This window comes from Phaethon aethereus (genome assembly GCF_964289735.1).
Source record: "Phaethon aethereus genome assembly, chromosome: 2".
In the NCBI taxonomy this organism is placed as follows: Eukaryota; Metazoa; Chordata; class Aves; order Phaethontiformes; family Phaethontidae; genus Phaethon; species Phaethon aethereus.
In genome coordinates this window covers 144,057,198-144,072,872 of record NC_138582.1, presented here as the reverse complement: position 1 = coordinate 144,072,872, position 15,675 = coordinate 144,057,198, and the positions used below count along the sequence as shown (strand labels likewise).

General features: G+C 47.1%; 1 protein-coding gene across 1 annotated transcript; it reads right to left on the bottom strand.

The window, feature by feature from the left end:
* On the bottom strand, positions 1 to 15,110 carry LOC309417914 (serum paraoxonase/arylesterase 2). The gene is made up of 9 exons (XM_082015540.1): positions 14,964 to 15,110; positions 10,767 to 10,837; positions 5,984 to 6,039; positions 4,872 to 5,037; positions 3,609 to 3,735; positions 2,605 to 2,805; positions 1,879 to 1,960; positions 1,235 to 1,363; positions 1 to 302 (listed from the first exon to the last, which is right to left on the bottom strand). Exons 1-9 carry the CDS (start codon positions 15,035 to 15,037, stop codon positions 144 to 146), a joined length of 1,065 nt encoding a protein of 354 aa, XP_081871666.1. The 5' UTR covers positions 15,038 to 15,110; the 3' UTR covers positions 1 to 143.
* Positions 15,111 to 15,675: the final 565 nt, after the last annotated feature.

Sequence of the window (15,675 nt, the reverse complement as noted above, 5' to 3'; positions counted from 1 at the left end):
TGGAGAGGAAGGCTAAAATACATTTCCATGACTCTAGTTAACCTTTATTGGAACAGTCTTCTTGTTAGCAGATCTAGCAGAAACTAAGTGAGTTCCCAAGGACTTAAATCCTTTCCACTGCAGCAGATCTTACCCACGATGAGCTATAGCTCACAGTAGAGAGCTCTGTGGAAGACTGTGCCGATGAGCAGCTTTCCCTCATAGACGGATGCCACTGAGCTTCCCTGCAGCACAGAGCCGTTGTCGGCGTAGACGCGCGTCACCGCAGGCTCCTCCGAGAGGATGTTCTGGACGCGCAGGACCTGTCGGAGGAGAGGGATACATCTGCTGAGACGGCCATGGGTGAAAATCCTCCACAGATGGAGGGAACATCAGTATGTTAACTCAAACAAATTAGTTAGGTTGATCAGCTGCTGCTAACTGCAACCAAGTGATTCCTGTGATAGGGCCACAAATTCTGCGTCAGTGAAGCATGGTCTGTGAAGACTGATTATTTTTTTAAGTGGTTGTACAACAGAGACTCCACCTCAGTAAGGCAGGCAGTCATCCCCAGCACTAGGAATGTGCACAGTTTTTTTCACCCTAAGAGTTACTTAGTACCTTCTTGTTTTCATGCTTTTTCCAGACAGAGTAAACAACTGCCTGGTATCAAAATAATTTTGAAAAGTGTCTTACAGGGGAGCTTGAGACAAGGCTGAAATCAGACGGACACCAACCAGCCGCCTGCGCTCGTGGCTGCTAGCGCGCTGATGCCAGTACCTCATTGATTTCAGAAGGAAAGAAGAATTACAGTGTCACCTACTGATGAACCACACTTGCACAGATAAATCATTCCAGTGCGAATGTTTCTGGTCGTGCTTCACACTCGATTTTTTCTTTGTTTAGCAAAGAGGTGCTGGCTCGGTAATTAACACCGTTCATCAAAATCTGATTGTGCAGCCACAGCTGCTCAGAAAGCAGCCTGAGGAGTCCAGAATGACTGAGCTACTGCGTGGAAATTATTCAGTTGTCTCCTAAGGATCTGAATAGGTGTTTGTTAGTGAGTATACGCCATTCATGCTTTCCGCTTGAGAGCAGAAGCTATAAGCTGGTGGCCAGCTCGGTCTTTGCTTTCACAAAGGCTGGCCAGGCACTTCTCTGTGTAATGCGGAGTTAAGTTATAGCAGGGTGATTTGAACAGAGCAACTTTCCGGCACAGATATAGCCGAGACCAGGGCAGTCTCCCAAAAGGCACCTCAGAGGCAGGCAGATTTTCAGGATCATTGTAGAACAGCTTCATCCCATTGGGATGACATCCTATCCAGACGTCTCCAGTGTGAGGGTCAATAGACAAGTTATCGACCAGAGTGTCCAGATGCAGCGTCTATCCAACACAGAGGAAAAACAAGAAAAAGAGATAAGTCAAAGCTATCAGAAGTCCTGGAAGCAAACTGTAACATAACCAGTAGATTTGTCCAAGACTCTCATCTGACATAATCTAGACTGATTTTTTAAGAACTGTTTTCTCCCCCAGTGCTGTTTTTCTTTTCCCCCTCCTCTGTGCCATGAGGAACCTGCCTGCGGGTCCCAGCTTCCCCCACCAGCTCATTCACACCTACGCTTGTGTCAATTGCTTCAGCGCTTTGAGGTCTGGCCCACAGTGACGGCGGCAGACCTTCCCTGCGGCCCTACAGCACGCCCGAGGATCCCTCTCTGGTTGCTGGTGTGAGGGTGGAAGACCAGAAGCTCTGTAACGGGGTGCACAGCACCTCTGCAAACCCACAGCAGGAGCCATCCAGACCAGAACTTCATACATGATCAAAATCTCAAGCGGTCATGGGGGACTAATCTGTCCAAAATTCACATATGCCTCTTTTTTACAGAACAGCAGTGCCTTACCTTCACATGGGTTAAATTCCAATTAGCATGTTTTTCCATAACATGGACATTATGATCAAATATATCTGCAACATAGATGTACCTTCAAAAGAAAGCACCTCTTAGCAATGTGTATCAGTAAGCAGACAACAAAACCAGCCAGTTCCTCCTGTGCAGCCCCAGCTTGCCCCAGCTCACAGTTCTCACACTGCAACAGACATTGCAAGCAGGCCACAGGGCACTGAAGTGAAGCCAACTCGCTGAGACGCTAATGTAGCTTCACGCTGTGCCAGTTCTTCCATTACGACACTGAAGCAGGCCTTGGGTCATGAGATCCACAAATATGCTTTTTTTTTTATTTAATTTAAGATCACCTGTCTACACCACAGGACTGGTTGATTCAGTCATACAGACTTTAAGACTGCAGAGCGTTCCCCACTTGCAGAAATCCTGCCCTGTTAATCCTTGCAAGCAATATACACAAACTTCTGTACTGGCTGGTTAAAATGCAGCAACCTTTGATCTTATTGCATATAAATGACCACACAAAGCAGCAGATGTTGCCTCCAGTTAAAGACAGAGACACATGACTTCTGAAACCCTCCGTATCACTTACACTGTACAGGTAGCACCTTGCCTTATGTGAGCCAGTTTAGACACTTGATGACAGAGGTATTGTGTGTACAAATTAGGATTTGGGGATTCTTTTGTGTGATCAAACAAAATCTAAGGCAAGGAGAAACTTACTTTCTGTCGGGTGAAATGTTAATTCCATTGGCTGAATAAAATCCAGCTGCTACTTCTTTAACTTCTTTTGGACTGTAGTAAACAACATTTGACCAAGTTAAACCCAAGAACATCTCCAAGAACATCAAGATGAAGTCAAAGAAGTAGTGGTCATTGGTAGCATAGAAGCTCTCTGGTCCCATAGCTACTATATCATTCACACTAAAAAAAATAAGAGGAAGAAAAATAAATAAAAGAATGAAGTGAGAAGTATGCAGGAGCATTGTAGGACTGCCCAGAATCCAGCCAGGACATGGTCATCCCACAGACATAAAGGGGCTGCAATTACAGATGGTACTTCAGATAGACACCGAGCTATTTAGATCCTTTTTTCTTCTATTTTCTTTTACATAAGCCAGGACTGTGTAGTGCTGAGACCTGAACAGGACCATAGGGCATCAGCTAGAGATCTGGCTACCTGTCTATAAGTCCATGGAATTTTTTTCTCTTTTGAGTCCATTCAACTGGAAACCAGAGAACAGGTAGGAGTTGTGACAACTTTATCTATCTCTGTTTATCTTACAATCATTTTGTAGTAGGACAGACTAAGAAAATTTTGTATGCAACCAAAAAAAAAAAAAAAGAAAAAGCTAAAAGTATGTTTACTTCTACAGTGTAGCAAATTCAGATTAATCGAATACCTGAAGATTCCTATCTGCAAAGACCTGAGAGTGGGTTACATGACAGAAGGAGAAATGGATGCTAAGCTAATTCACCGGCATCAATCACCGTGGCACTTAAGACTGATTTAGTGATACAGCTATTAAGAATCTCATTTGCAGAAGAGATTGGAGAAACACAGTTTTTGATTACACAGATAAGAAATAATCAATAAGAGAAACAGGAAAGCTGGTAAAAGAGAAAATGTGTCATATTGATAATACCCTAAAACCAAAATCATCCTACTTTGGATTTCACCAAAGCAGCCCGTTCTTCTGGGGGAAGATGGTATTTGGCTCCAATACCTTGTCAGAAGGTCGTGTCGAACGGTTTTCAGGTGTAGAAGAGAATTGTCATCTTCTACAAATTTAAACAATTCTACTGTGCTCTTCTGATGGGGATGGTTCACAACAAAGAGGTACACGGTGTCATCTTAAAAAAAGAAATGGAAACAGCTGAATTCCCTGCCACAGTTTGCATGGCTGAGCACCCACAGCAGCCTCTAGTACAGGGCACATGTTGGGTTTGGTGCATTTGTCTCACAGGCCTTCAGAGGCAGAAGGACAAGCACCAAAGTAATGCAGGATGCCGCTGCAACTGGATCCAGATCTCCAGAGACTCTTCTCCCGGGCTTGCTCTACAGGGAACTGCTGTGTAACTACATTTTTGCTATTTCTACTGAGGAAGAAAGAAATCATGGCTTCATCCTTGTGCCCAAGCCACTGGGTTTTGCAATCTGAGATACTACAGCGACTGGTTGCATGAAATAGCCAAAGTCAGCTGCAAATGAGGGCTTGTAGCCCAGCCAGTTTGGGCTCTTCGGTTTATTTACCGCACCCCCGGAGAACACTGAAGGAGCATCCTTCTCCTGTACTCCGGGTAAGGCTGCAGCCCTTCTGCCCAGCCCTTCTGGTGAAACTCTACATTAGCCACCTCTGATTTCTCCAACACCTTCCTTTAAAGGGTGACTGTATGGGGATACAGGTCAAGCTGTAGCAGTGGTTCTCTTTCTCTTAATATTTTCAGACTTCTAATTGCCCTGCTAAAATCCTCAGTGAAAGGACAGGGAAAAAGAGAGGAAGGAGAGCATGAAGGGTACTTTATTGGTAGTCAGAGCCTGCTGTAGGAGAACATGTCTTGGAGAGGAGAATGTGGCTTGGCCACAGAGCACCAGAGGTTTGGGTAATTTACAGAGATTTGGTAATTTACTGTTTAGCTGCTACTGGTCACTAGTAGCCCCTGAAGCATGTGTCTGCTCAAAACCTTTGACCCCAGCGTGAGACAGGTGTAAATTGGTAAAATAAACTTTGTGTGGTATTCAACTCCTCAAACTTTTCCCATGATTTCTTTCCCTTCAATATACAGGACAGCCTGAGATTATGTGCAAAGGTGTTTGCTTTAGCAGCTGACATTTATAAAAGAGCCCAACAAAGATAAAAAGCCTGAAAACCTTTTTCTCTCCCAGCAAGTGCAGGCTATTGGGGGTGTAATGCAAGGCTGACAAGGGATTTCTTTTTCTGCTCTTTAGGCAGAGATTTGCCACCACCTCAAGTTAAAGATCTCTTTACCTCTGTCTACATAAGTGCTGATTCCATGAGGGTTAAACGACGCCAGATCAAACCCTCGGCTGATTCTCAGTTCCACTGCTCTGGGATTGTCTTCATTCAAATCCATCAAAAATATTTCACCTGGCTTGTCTGGTGCAAGGCTCTTTATTCCTGGGTATTTCAAGCCCTGTAAAATCAAAACGTAAGAAAATCGTTCCTGGGTAAAAGGCAAAGGGAAGCATCACAGGGCTGAAAACGCTGGAGCCTTGCTTGGGCTTGCAAGCACACCTCAGGACGTCCCTCTGCTTCAGCACGCCGTGCCATGATGGAGGTGGAGGGGCCAGCTCTGCTCTCCCTGGTGAGCCCTTACTCGCCATGCAGAGGGAGCAAGCTGCGTGGAGGGCACGAGGAGCCGTGCCCAAGGCACCGCCGACCCACCGGGCAGTGGCACCGCTGCCACCCACCGCAGCCACCAGCCGGGTGGGTGCTCCCCGCCATGCCAAACCGCTCTGCGAGCAGACACGCTGCGGGAAGTACGGCACCACCGAATGCAGCCAACGCGGTCACGCCACGGGGAACAGCAGCAGCGCGACAGCTCGCCATTTCTGGCATGAGTTTTGCCACATTATCATTCCCTGGGTGTCCCTGGAGCACGTAGACAAAAATACCAGCTTTTGTTTCAGAAAATAATCGCTAGCCATCCTATTTGCAAAGAAAAGCCTGAAAACCTATATGCTAAAGGCTAAAAAAACCCCAGGAACAACAAAATCAACACACAAAATCTGGTATTTTTTTTAGAGGTACGGAATTAACACACCTTCTTAACAAGGGAGAGGTTTGACATTTCAACATTTCAAGGAAGCAGCATGAAAGAAATTCAAGGTTATGTGGGCAGATAAGCTGGCGCAATAGGATACGTGTGTCAGAGCCACCACCACCACTTCAGCATCAAGAAGTGCACTTGCTCAAGCAGAAGGAAACGCCAGCTAAGCCGACACAAGTCTGGGCTGTTCCGACAGAGCCAGCCAGCTTTGTAGAAAAAAGAGCCCATCCTGCAGTTTTCACCCACGGCTTCTGTAGATGAGGAAGCGGGCAAGCAAGCCCCAGTGCAGGGAGGGGGCACGGGCACTTACGGAGCTGATGAAAGCCAGTCCGTTGGGAAGTATGTCGATGTCTTCTGAACCAGCTTCTGCAAGACAGAGATAAACAGGGCTTTTCAGATGACATTAGATATTTCCCATCCAAAAAAACTCCTTTTCAGTACAATTCCGGCTCTCATCAATGTCCCCTTCTGATATGACTGCACAAGCGATGAAGTTCAGCGGAAAAGTTTGCATGGCATTAAAAGTGGTAGCAGAAGGCCGGGTTAGGAAATAGCACTGGGGTTCACCTCTGACTGGGGGCTTAGGAGTGCCCCCGCGGTGGCCGGGCAGCCTCCTGCCCAGCTCCACGTAGCCCGGGGCGGCACGGGATGAATCACCCGCTTCTGACAACAGTGTTCTGCAGCAAGCAATTAGCGCCGACAACGAGATTTTTCAGGGCAGGACCGCACCCATCGCTCAGCTCGCACGCTTGCATAAGGCAGCCCTGGGAATTGCGCACACTAATTCTCCTGGTTGAGCGGGGACACTTCACTAAGATGGATTGCCAAATATTTAGTTAAAGCTCTCAAGTCACAGAGAACCTACTATAACATTAACAGCTAAGGGCCTTAATAGTTAGACCACACTTTTAACTGCAGGTAATCATTTCTAGTATTGCCAGTTCCTGCAGCTTCTGTAATATTTTTCCCTGCTAGGAAAATAAAATTTAAAATAAATAAATAAATAAAATAAAATAATAAAATAAAAACCTTTAGTAAGAACACTAGAGCAATTTTAGGCTTTGATCAAGCACTCTTCATAGAGCTTTTAGTCTGATGCTGAAGCACGTTTGCCACCGCACATTTTCACCGCTCCCCTGAGAAGCCTTCCCCTTTCTTCTCCAAATCACCAGCGCAAACAGCATTCCCCACAAAGCCACGTTCCAGACAACGGCTGGATTAAACCCGCCCAGGAACGTTCACTTAAAGGAGGAAATCGTTCTGCGGGTTTTCTGTAAAAGTGCCACCAACACAAAGGTTTTCCACCCAGCTTGTCCCATCTCTCTGAACCCTCTCCTGCTGGGCCATAGACCACCCGTGCGACCCCACGTGGGTCACACCATCCCTGGCACCTCGGCACCTCCTCCCGAGAAAGCGCCTGCAAATCTGAGCTGGGTTTGTCGTTTGCTTTTATGTAACTCCTATTTATCCTGCCGGGCTGTAATTTATCCTGAGGCCACCAAACAGCCCCTGTGGAAAGGAACCAGATCCCCAAATTCACCTGTAACAGCAAGTGGGGAGACGCGGTGGCACGACTTCTCCCGGAGGGCCAGGGGCCAGGGCCAGCTCCCCCTCAGCCTCAGCAAGCCCCTGCACCAGCCCACTGCACTAATGAGTGGAGCATCCCTCCCTTCTGAAGAGCAAAAGGTCCGAAGATACATTTTGGGGGGGAGCCAGCCCATTATCCCACCTCCTGGGTTTTGGTTCTGAATTTCAACTGGGCTCAGGCAGAAGGCAGACATCTGCACTGATGTGCCCAGAGACATTTAGAGTCTGCATTTTCCAACTAAAATTTTTAATTTGTTTTGTTTGGTTTTTTTTTTCAGCTCGGCTCACACCCTGGTTTAAGCAACAAGCTCCTATTCTCTGCCCCAGCTCTTGCTCTCTCCAAGTCTGTGTTCATTTCTAAGATGGGGTTAGCGGCCATTCCTCATTTCCTGGGATTGCTGCAGAGATAAACAACATAAATAAATGCTGAGAGGCTCAATTACCATGGTGATGTGAGCTGGACAGACAGCTTCTACTGGCAGAGCACACTGGTGAGCGAATAAACAAAGATATAATCATTTATCACTACTGAATTAGTGAAGCTGCCAAGCAGAAAGATGAGCAGGCTAATTGGGAACAGATAATTAAAAAGTACAAATTTCTGGTGGAAGGAGCATAACGAGAGCCCTGCACCCAACTATTTCGAAAGAAACTGCCCAGCAAAGCACATTTTGGCCACTTCTCAGCCATGTCCTGGCATGCATGGAAGAGAACAAGCACCGTCGGAAGAGCAGCAAAATGCTGATTCAGCACAATCCTGCTGAGCCGCCACCACCGAGGCAGCGAGGAGATGCACAGGCGGCCGCGGGGAAGCTCCCGGGTCCTGTTTTGGGAGGGCTCTGGGCTGCTGTCGCAGGCGCTACATGGGACAGGAGAGTTAGGAACTGATTTATTAGGCATCAGTTACCTGCACTGTATTGCTTAATTGTATGAGCGAGCTCGGCTTGTCCATGGGATTACCTGAAAAGGTGGTGTTTAAAATAAAATTAAAGGCACCAAGAAAAATTAATGCCTACCCTAGAAAGGGGGGGGGGTTTGTTGTTGTTCTTTATTTGATTTTGGTATGATGAATTCCAGAGGTGCATCTAACAAAAAAACCCACCTGGATTTCATGTCCAAAAGCAAGTGACTATTTTGGCTATATCCCATGAATTGTTCCAAGATGCAGGTATTTCTAGCAATTTCTATAGTAGCTTCCTGAACTTTAGGAATTAGTACAGGACATATGGTTAGTTTATTATAAACCAGTAACATTATTAGACACTAATAAAATTCAGAAGATACTGTTTATTCTACAAATACAGCCTTTCCTACACATTTGTGAATGAGTTTAGGACAAGCTGCAATTTTTTATTGGTTTGTTCAATGTTTGCATCTGTGCTTACATTGCACAATACTCAAAAAGCGGAATAGATCAAAGTCTTTAAAAAAAGACAGACATGGAAAGGATGAAATTGTGCAGAAAGAAAAAGGTCTACTAGAGAATTTTTCCACTTACTCGGGGTTTGCTTTCTTTACTAGAGATGCATCACGTTTAACATAATTACAATAGACTGTACCAGATGCCCGTTCTTCTATGTACAGAATGGACAGTTTAAGATTATTTTGTTCAGAGCTGATCTAGCCCATTACCTATGTCCCACTTAAGAGTTCAGAAGGACTGTTTTAAACATTAAAATAAAGGCAGACTGTTTATTCAGCTTTATCATAGCATTTTAAAGGAAAAAGGCCCAGGAGGCCAAGACATCCATGTAGAAAGATATCCTCACACAAAGTCACCCACAGGAGCAACCTTACAGATCTAAGTACAGCAAAACCCCTGGTGTGAATAGTGCTACCCAGGCAGCATCCAGATGTTAGGGCTCCTTGGTCTCCTTGAGTAATATAACCCCCCAGTCACAGTAAATGAATTCTGGAAGATATTTGCATGAACAGGCCAACTTCTCAGTTTGCAGAAATCCTTTATGATTTCTCTTTCTGCCACATCAGACCTGCTAAATTAATCTTTGGCATTCTAATTTTTCTAAAGAGCAGCAAACGACAGAGCGAAGGCAAGGCAAGGTGCGGAGCTCCACATGAAGGGACAGCGTTACAGGAGCACAGCGAGAAGCAGAAACGAAGCTCTATGAATTGACCTACCGCCACCCCCAAGCAGAGACAGGTTCTTAGAATTCACCTAATCTCCATGTAAATGTCAGGCACCAAAAATGAGATATGGTTCGGAAATGAAACACAACTGTCTTTGTGATTTCCAGCTTTCCTTCTTTCCTCAACAGAGCAATCATGTTGCAAAAAGCCTTGTAAAGATTGCAGTAGTGATATGCGTAAAAGAATTACTCTGAAATGATTTTTATATTCATCACCATCAAACAAGAATTATTCAGAATCTTGTATGACTAAATTACATCTCAAACTAGATGACCTGGAAAGTTTTTTTCAAATGCAATTTCTTCTGCACATAACCTCAGGCAAAGGAACTCTGCATACGCTCATTCATGGCATGTAATTTGACTTTACAAAGATGTTTGATTCCTGACACAAGGAAGAAGCAAGATTTATGAAATCAACACAGTGACTCAGCAAGTTCAAAGGCAAGGCTCTTAAAGCTCACCCAGTGACTTTTTACACGTGCAAAATCCAGGCAAATTTCAACAGAATTCAAGACATTTTCAAAAATACTAAGGAGGAGAAAACTCCCAGCCATTAAGCCTCTATTAAGTTTAAAAATTGTAACTTGGAGGAAAGGGAGACACAAAAAAGCGATCAATTTTAAAGCTATCCGTTTTATACTCTGATTATCCTAACAGGAGAGAAAAAAACAAGACAGAAGCATTGCCACGTGCTAAACACATGACCCAAAGTACAAAGTCAACATTTCCACCACTCTGTTAAACCTCTTCGCCAACCAGACTAAGATGACAAATACGACCCTTTGCTCTTTGAAACCACACAACTGAATTGCGCAATCACACCCAGCTCCTGGCCGCTCTTTGCTCGGCGCGGGACCCGCGCCCAAATCCCCGCAAAGCGAGGCGCTAAGGCAGGCTGTCCTGGCTGGCATTTCGCCGGCGGGGCTGCCCTCAGCCGCTCCTTCGGCGCACGCCACACTTTCTCCCAAGGCTTCCACCCTTGCGGCATGGCCCGTCTGCAAGACGTCACCCGCTGACAGCGCCAGTAGGGACCTGCCTGAAGAGCCAGCACACCCTCATCTAAAAGCCAAATAATTGTCTAAGGGGCTTAGCAACGGAGAAGTGTTCACAAGGTAATCCTTTTCAAGACAAGGAACAGAAACATTAAATACCGAAGGCAAAAAGTATTATACCAAACTAGCTAGTTTTTCAGTATAATTTTCTCCCTGCAGTTTCTCCCTACCTCAAGGTCCAAGTAACAAAGGAAAGTCCAATTAGCACTTTCTTTTCGGGATCAGGCTTGGAAGCTGGCTTTAAGAAGCAGTTGTAAAATAAGGCTGGACAAAAGCAATGCACTCAGTTATTTTAGGCACGTACCGATCCCTTTAATGTGCCGGCAGTTCGGGAGGGTTACTGGGGCTATTTCCCGTGAAGCATTGAGCCTGTTCCTGCAAGAGGAAAGAGCAGGGTTAACAGCACACAGCCACTTTTAAAACAGGTAACATTCCTAGCGTAGTTTTATCTTCGTTTTATTGTCTGCCATATTGCAGCAACAAATCAGCCGTAAAATACTGAATACGCAAAACCCAGAACTGACAACAGCAATCACTCCAAATCACTGCGATGGTTACACACGTCCAGGGATTAAGTGATTCTCCTACACTGAATAACTTCAGGAACTTGACTTTGTTCATGAGCGTCGGGAACAAGCCTTCATGACCCACCACAGCTCAAATGAGAAAATAACATATCCACACTTTCTTCAGGTTTCAGCCACCTAAATATAGTAGCACCCCACAGTTAGGACCAGCATGTCAGATGAGGAGAGGATGACCTTCTACCCCAACCCACTGGCTATTTTTGGTGACCAGGCCATCGGTTGCACTTTCTTCATTTCTTAGTCCACATTCAAAGGTAGCGAAAGCACTGTTGCAAGGCAGGATTAGCCATTTCCTAACAGCAGGTAGGACTTGGCGGTACGATTTTCAGCAATTAACCTGTCCCTTCCTCTTCTCTCCTGGTACCCACACAGGGCATTACCTATCAGCACTTCCCGAATGCCCACAAAATGCGATCTCTGGCTCATGCTTTACTGGACAAGCAGATACAGACAGGTACCTACACATGAGTTCCTATTCCTCCATCCTCTCCATTCCAAGTTGTCTACAAATCTATATGAAAGGCATCCCACTACCAGGAGTGCTGTGTTTGACCATGCTGGTCCGCAGTACCCTAAGAAAACATGTTGTGTTTCTATATAAAATGTCAAGCTAGTGTACTAGAATATTTCTTCCTTTTTTCCCCCAAAAGAAAGCATTTAAACTAACCTAGTTATTCCTTTGCATGCCTGTCATACCCATGTGTTGAGGCTGTACCTGATCCAACCACATGAAATTCTGAATGCAAAGGATCCCATAGCAAAACTTAGCCATGTTTATGTTACAGTTTTAGGCATAAACATAAACTAAACAGCAGTATCAGTCTGTGATATGAAAACTATGCGATACAGCTGAGCACTGTATGGTATGTCCATCCTGCATTTTTTTTAATCACTTAATTATGAATTGTAAATTGCTTCAATGCTGTATCATTGACACAGGTTGTTAACATAAGGCCAGAAAAAAAAAAAGAAGAAAAAGGGTAAAAAGGGCAGAGGACAGCAACGGAAAGGAGCCAAGTTAAACTCTCCCAAGCCCTCTCCCCCAGCTCAGGAGCCCTGACAGAGAATCGCACTGGCTCCCAGCCCGCAAGCAGCACAGGAGGGATGTCAGCTCCCCCCTCGCCCCCCGGCATCCCGGCACAGCCGAACCCACCCGGCCCCCGAGGGTGGCTCGGGGCGATCATGCCCGAAGTTTGCACTGTTGCCTGCTTAGGGCTTTTCCCTTTCCTATCTGCATCAGTTTTTCCGGGGCAGGCTGCAAGCCGCCCAGCGCCAAAAGCACAGCAGGAACTCAGCCAGCAGCCGATGAGGGACTATGATATCCCGACAGCATTCCCAGGGAAGCACTTCATGGGTTGGAATGAGAGTAATTCAAAAGGACGCTGGTCACAAGCCTGCAGCATATATAGAGGCTTTTCCAAAATGTGTCAGTTTATCTATTTCAGACAGCCTTAGCTACTCAGCCAGATGGCCTAGATAACTAACTGGCCATACCAAAAACACGGCGGACCTGCAAACTGTGGGGGATGCAACTTAAAAGAAAAGCAGGAATGTTTCTCCTTGGAGCAACCCCAGTGCATGGCACCTTTCCCACCCAGTTCCTCTTTCCCAGTTTCAGTCCCCCATCCCCTGTCCCACTCTGTGGGAGACAAGACCACAGGCATTCCCTTTCCTTCAGCAGTAACCTGTTGCATATTCAAAGACCTCTCTCTCTTTCAGTTTTCCTCTTCTCTAGACTAACCAGTCCTGGATCTTTGGGGTTTTTTTCCTGACAGGACTGAAAATCACCTCTTTTTGGTTTTTTGCTCCTAATTCTTTTCAAACTGTCAGCATCTTCCTGGAAGCACGCTGCTGTTTTGAACATAGTATGCAAGCTCGGTGCTGTTATCAGAGTGTTATGAAATGATTACATTGTGTGTATATGTAAATATATATACATGAATAATAACATCACATGCATATTGTTCTGAGGAAAACAGTAACACAGTATAATGCACATTCAAGTTTTACAAATTAGCTCGAAGCTTTCTTCAGACAAGAATTAGCAATTTAAAATGTCAATAGGGGAATCGGTGTAATTTTAGTTGGTAACACACAAGAACTTCACCTGTTTGCTGCTGCACAAGCCCTACTCAAGTCCATTTGGTAGCTATCAACAATATAATAGATGCATGAACAAACCTGATTTAAGAAGAATTAAGTTTGTAAGAGATTTGGAGTAATTCTTCAGGCCTTATCTTTTAAGCACTTAATGGATTCTTGTGTCATACTATCTAGACACAATATACCAAACTCAGAAGGAACAGCAAAAAGTCTTTGCTGGATTCCTGTCTTCTTGGGTGGGTGATGTGTAACAAGAGGGGCCTGACAAGAGTTAACATTACCCCCAGTTTCTCCTCTCAAGGCTTTGTTAAATCATTTTAGAGTACTTTGCTACTTGGAGTCGTGTGTTTTCAAACTCTGCAACTGTCTTACGACTGCTGCTACACTGCAGTTTGCTGAAAACACAGCACAGAGGAAAAACCCACAGAGAGCTACAGAGACAGGGGGACCCTCTTTCCATCAGGAGGTTCTGCTTTACCAGATTCCTGATACTGCATTTGTTCATTCAATTTAGAGGGGACATGGGGTCCCCTGCTCTCCACAGTGCTTTGAAATGGCTTGCTCCCACTGAAGCCTGGGAGTGTTTTCCAGCTCCACCACCCCAGCTTGTGCAACGCCAGGGCAGGAGGGTCCTGTTGCGGCAGATTTCGTGCAAGATGCAAACGCATCTATGCGAGGTACCTGGGTCCAGGGGCTATAGCCCTCCTTCTGTAATTAGCTACAATTACTATCTACCCAAAGATCAATTAGCTGGATGTTGTTGCTCTGAAGTCAGGCATTTGGAGTAATTCACCATCACTTTTCTGGCCTGAAACAACCAGTTACCTGTTCAGTAGCTTTCAGGACAGAAGCTGCTGTAACACCAGGGTTCACATTCGCACCTCATGATCTGAGGTGTACGATATGGAGCACGATATGGCTGGGTGTCTTAGGTCAGAGCGGGTGAGGTCCCAACTTACAACCACAGAAGTCCGTGCTCCTTCAGAGGAAACTTCATGTACACAGGGGCTATTGTTAAAACCTCATGTACACAGGGGTTATTGTTAAAACCTCATGTACACAGGGGCTATTGTTACCCAGAGGTTAGCTTCGGTAGAAAACAACGCAAGTTTCTGGCAACCTGATTTCCAGTTACCATTTGGCTAACTGGCAGGAGATAAGGTAAATTTGCAGATACAGGCTTTGGCAGATCCCTGTTAACTGCAGCCTCTGCAAAAACAGAGGTGCCAGCCCCCCTGTCCCAGGGCACCCTCTCCTTTTGGCGCCCTTGACCCCAGCATCTTCCTGGGAAGGATTTCGCACCCTCCCTTACTGCAAAGGGCTGGACAAACGCTCCTGAAGTTAGCTGATGGCTGATGGAGGATGAGAAGGGCACCGCTGGGCAAGCCAGTGCCCAGTCCTTCTCTGGGGAAAACTGGTTCTCTTAATAACGATGATGGTGATGGTGATGATGATGATGAAGAAACCTTCTCCTCTGGCCGCAGCCGTGCTTGTGCCAGGGCAGCTATTCGCTGAAGTTACACCCCAGGCAGGAGCTGAAATGCCTCCACGCTCGGAGCGCAGAGGGGGGCTCCCGCCACCCCCGGCCGGCCGGGCCCCGCGCCGGCACCGGCTGCACACACACACACACACACACACACACACACACCCCCACCCGCCGCGGGGTCGGCACAGCCCCATCCCGCTCCGCGGCACCGGACCCCGCAGCCCATCCCGTCCGGGATCGCCGCTACCCCCCGGCTGCCCGCACCGCCGTTATCCCCCGCGCCGTCCGGCGGCCCCGCACGCCCCGCGGTCGCACGGCGGCTCACCGAAAGGCCAGCAGCCGCTCCGCCGCCAAGGCTACCGCTATCCCGACGACAGCCACCGCCAGCAGCTTCCCCATGGCCGCTCCCGCTCCCCGCGCCGCTCCCCGCTCCCGGCTCCCGGCTCCGCCGCGTCCCGCCCCGCCGCACCGCCCCCGGCGCCGCACACACCGCCGCCAGACCCCCCCGCCCTTCCCGGGCAGAGCGGCCCGAACCGGCGGCGGATAAAGGCGGAGAACGGAAAGCTTTCCCGGGCAGACAGGGCTCTGACGAGCCGCCGCCCCCGCCCACAAGCCCACGAGTTGCAGGGCGAGGGGCTGGGGGAGAAGGGCTGGGGGAGAAGGGTGGAAGGAGGAGGCAGGGCCCCGCCGCTCCGCGCGCTCCCGTTACGGCCCCCCTGCAAAGGGAAGCGGGCGAAGCTCCGGATTCTGGTGTAAAAACACCCAACAACCAAACAAGTGTTGTATAAAAATACGTGTGTTAGACTGCGTGATGCAGGTGCACAAGTACTCCATGTACACCTCTACACGGAGATATACGTGCTAGTACATGTGTGCCGATACCAAAGTTTCCCAAAAAACTTATGCTTGCTCTCACTCCCACAACAGCTTTCTTCTCCACGCAGGACAAGGGCTACAGAAGCCGCCATGGTTGCCTTCAGGGCTCCGGGGTCCCCAGGCAGCAATCTGCATTTGCATCAGCTGCAGCATTGGCCTCC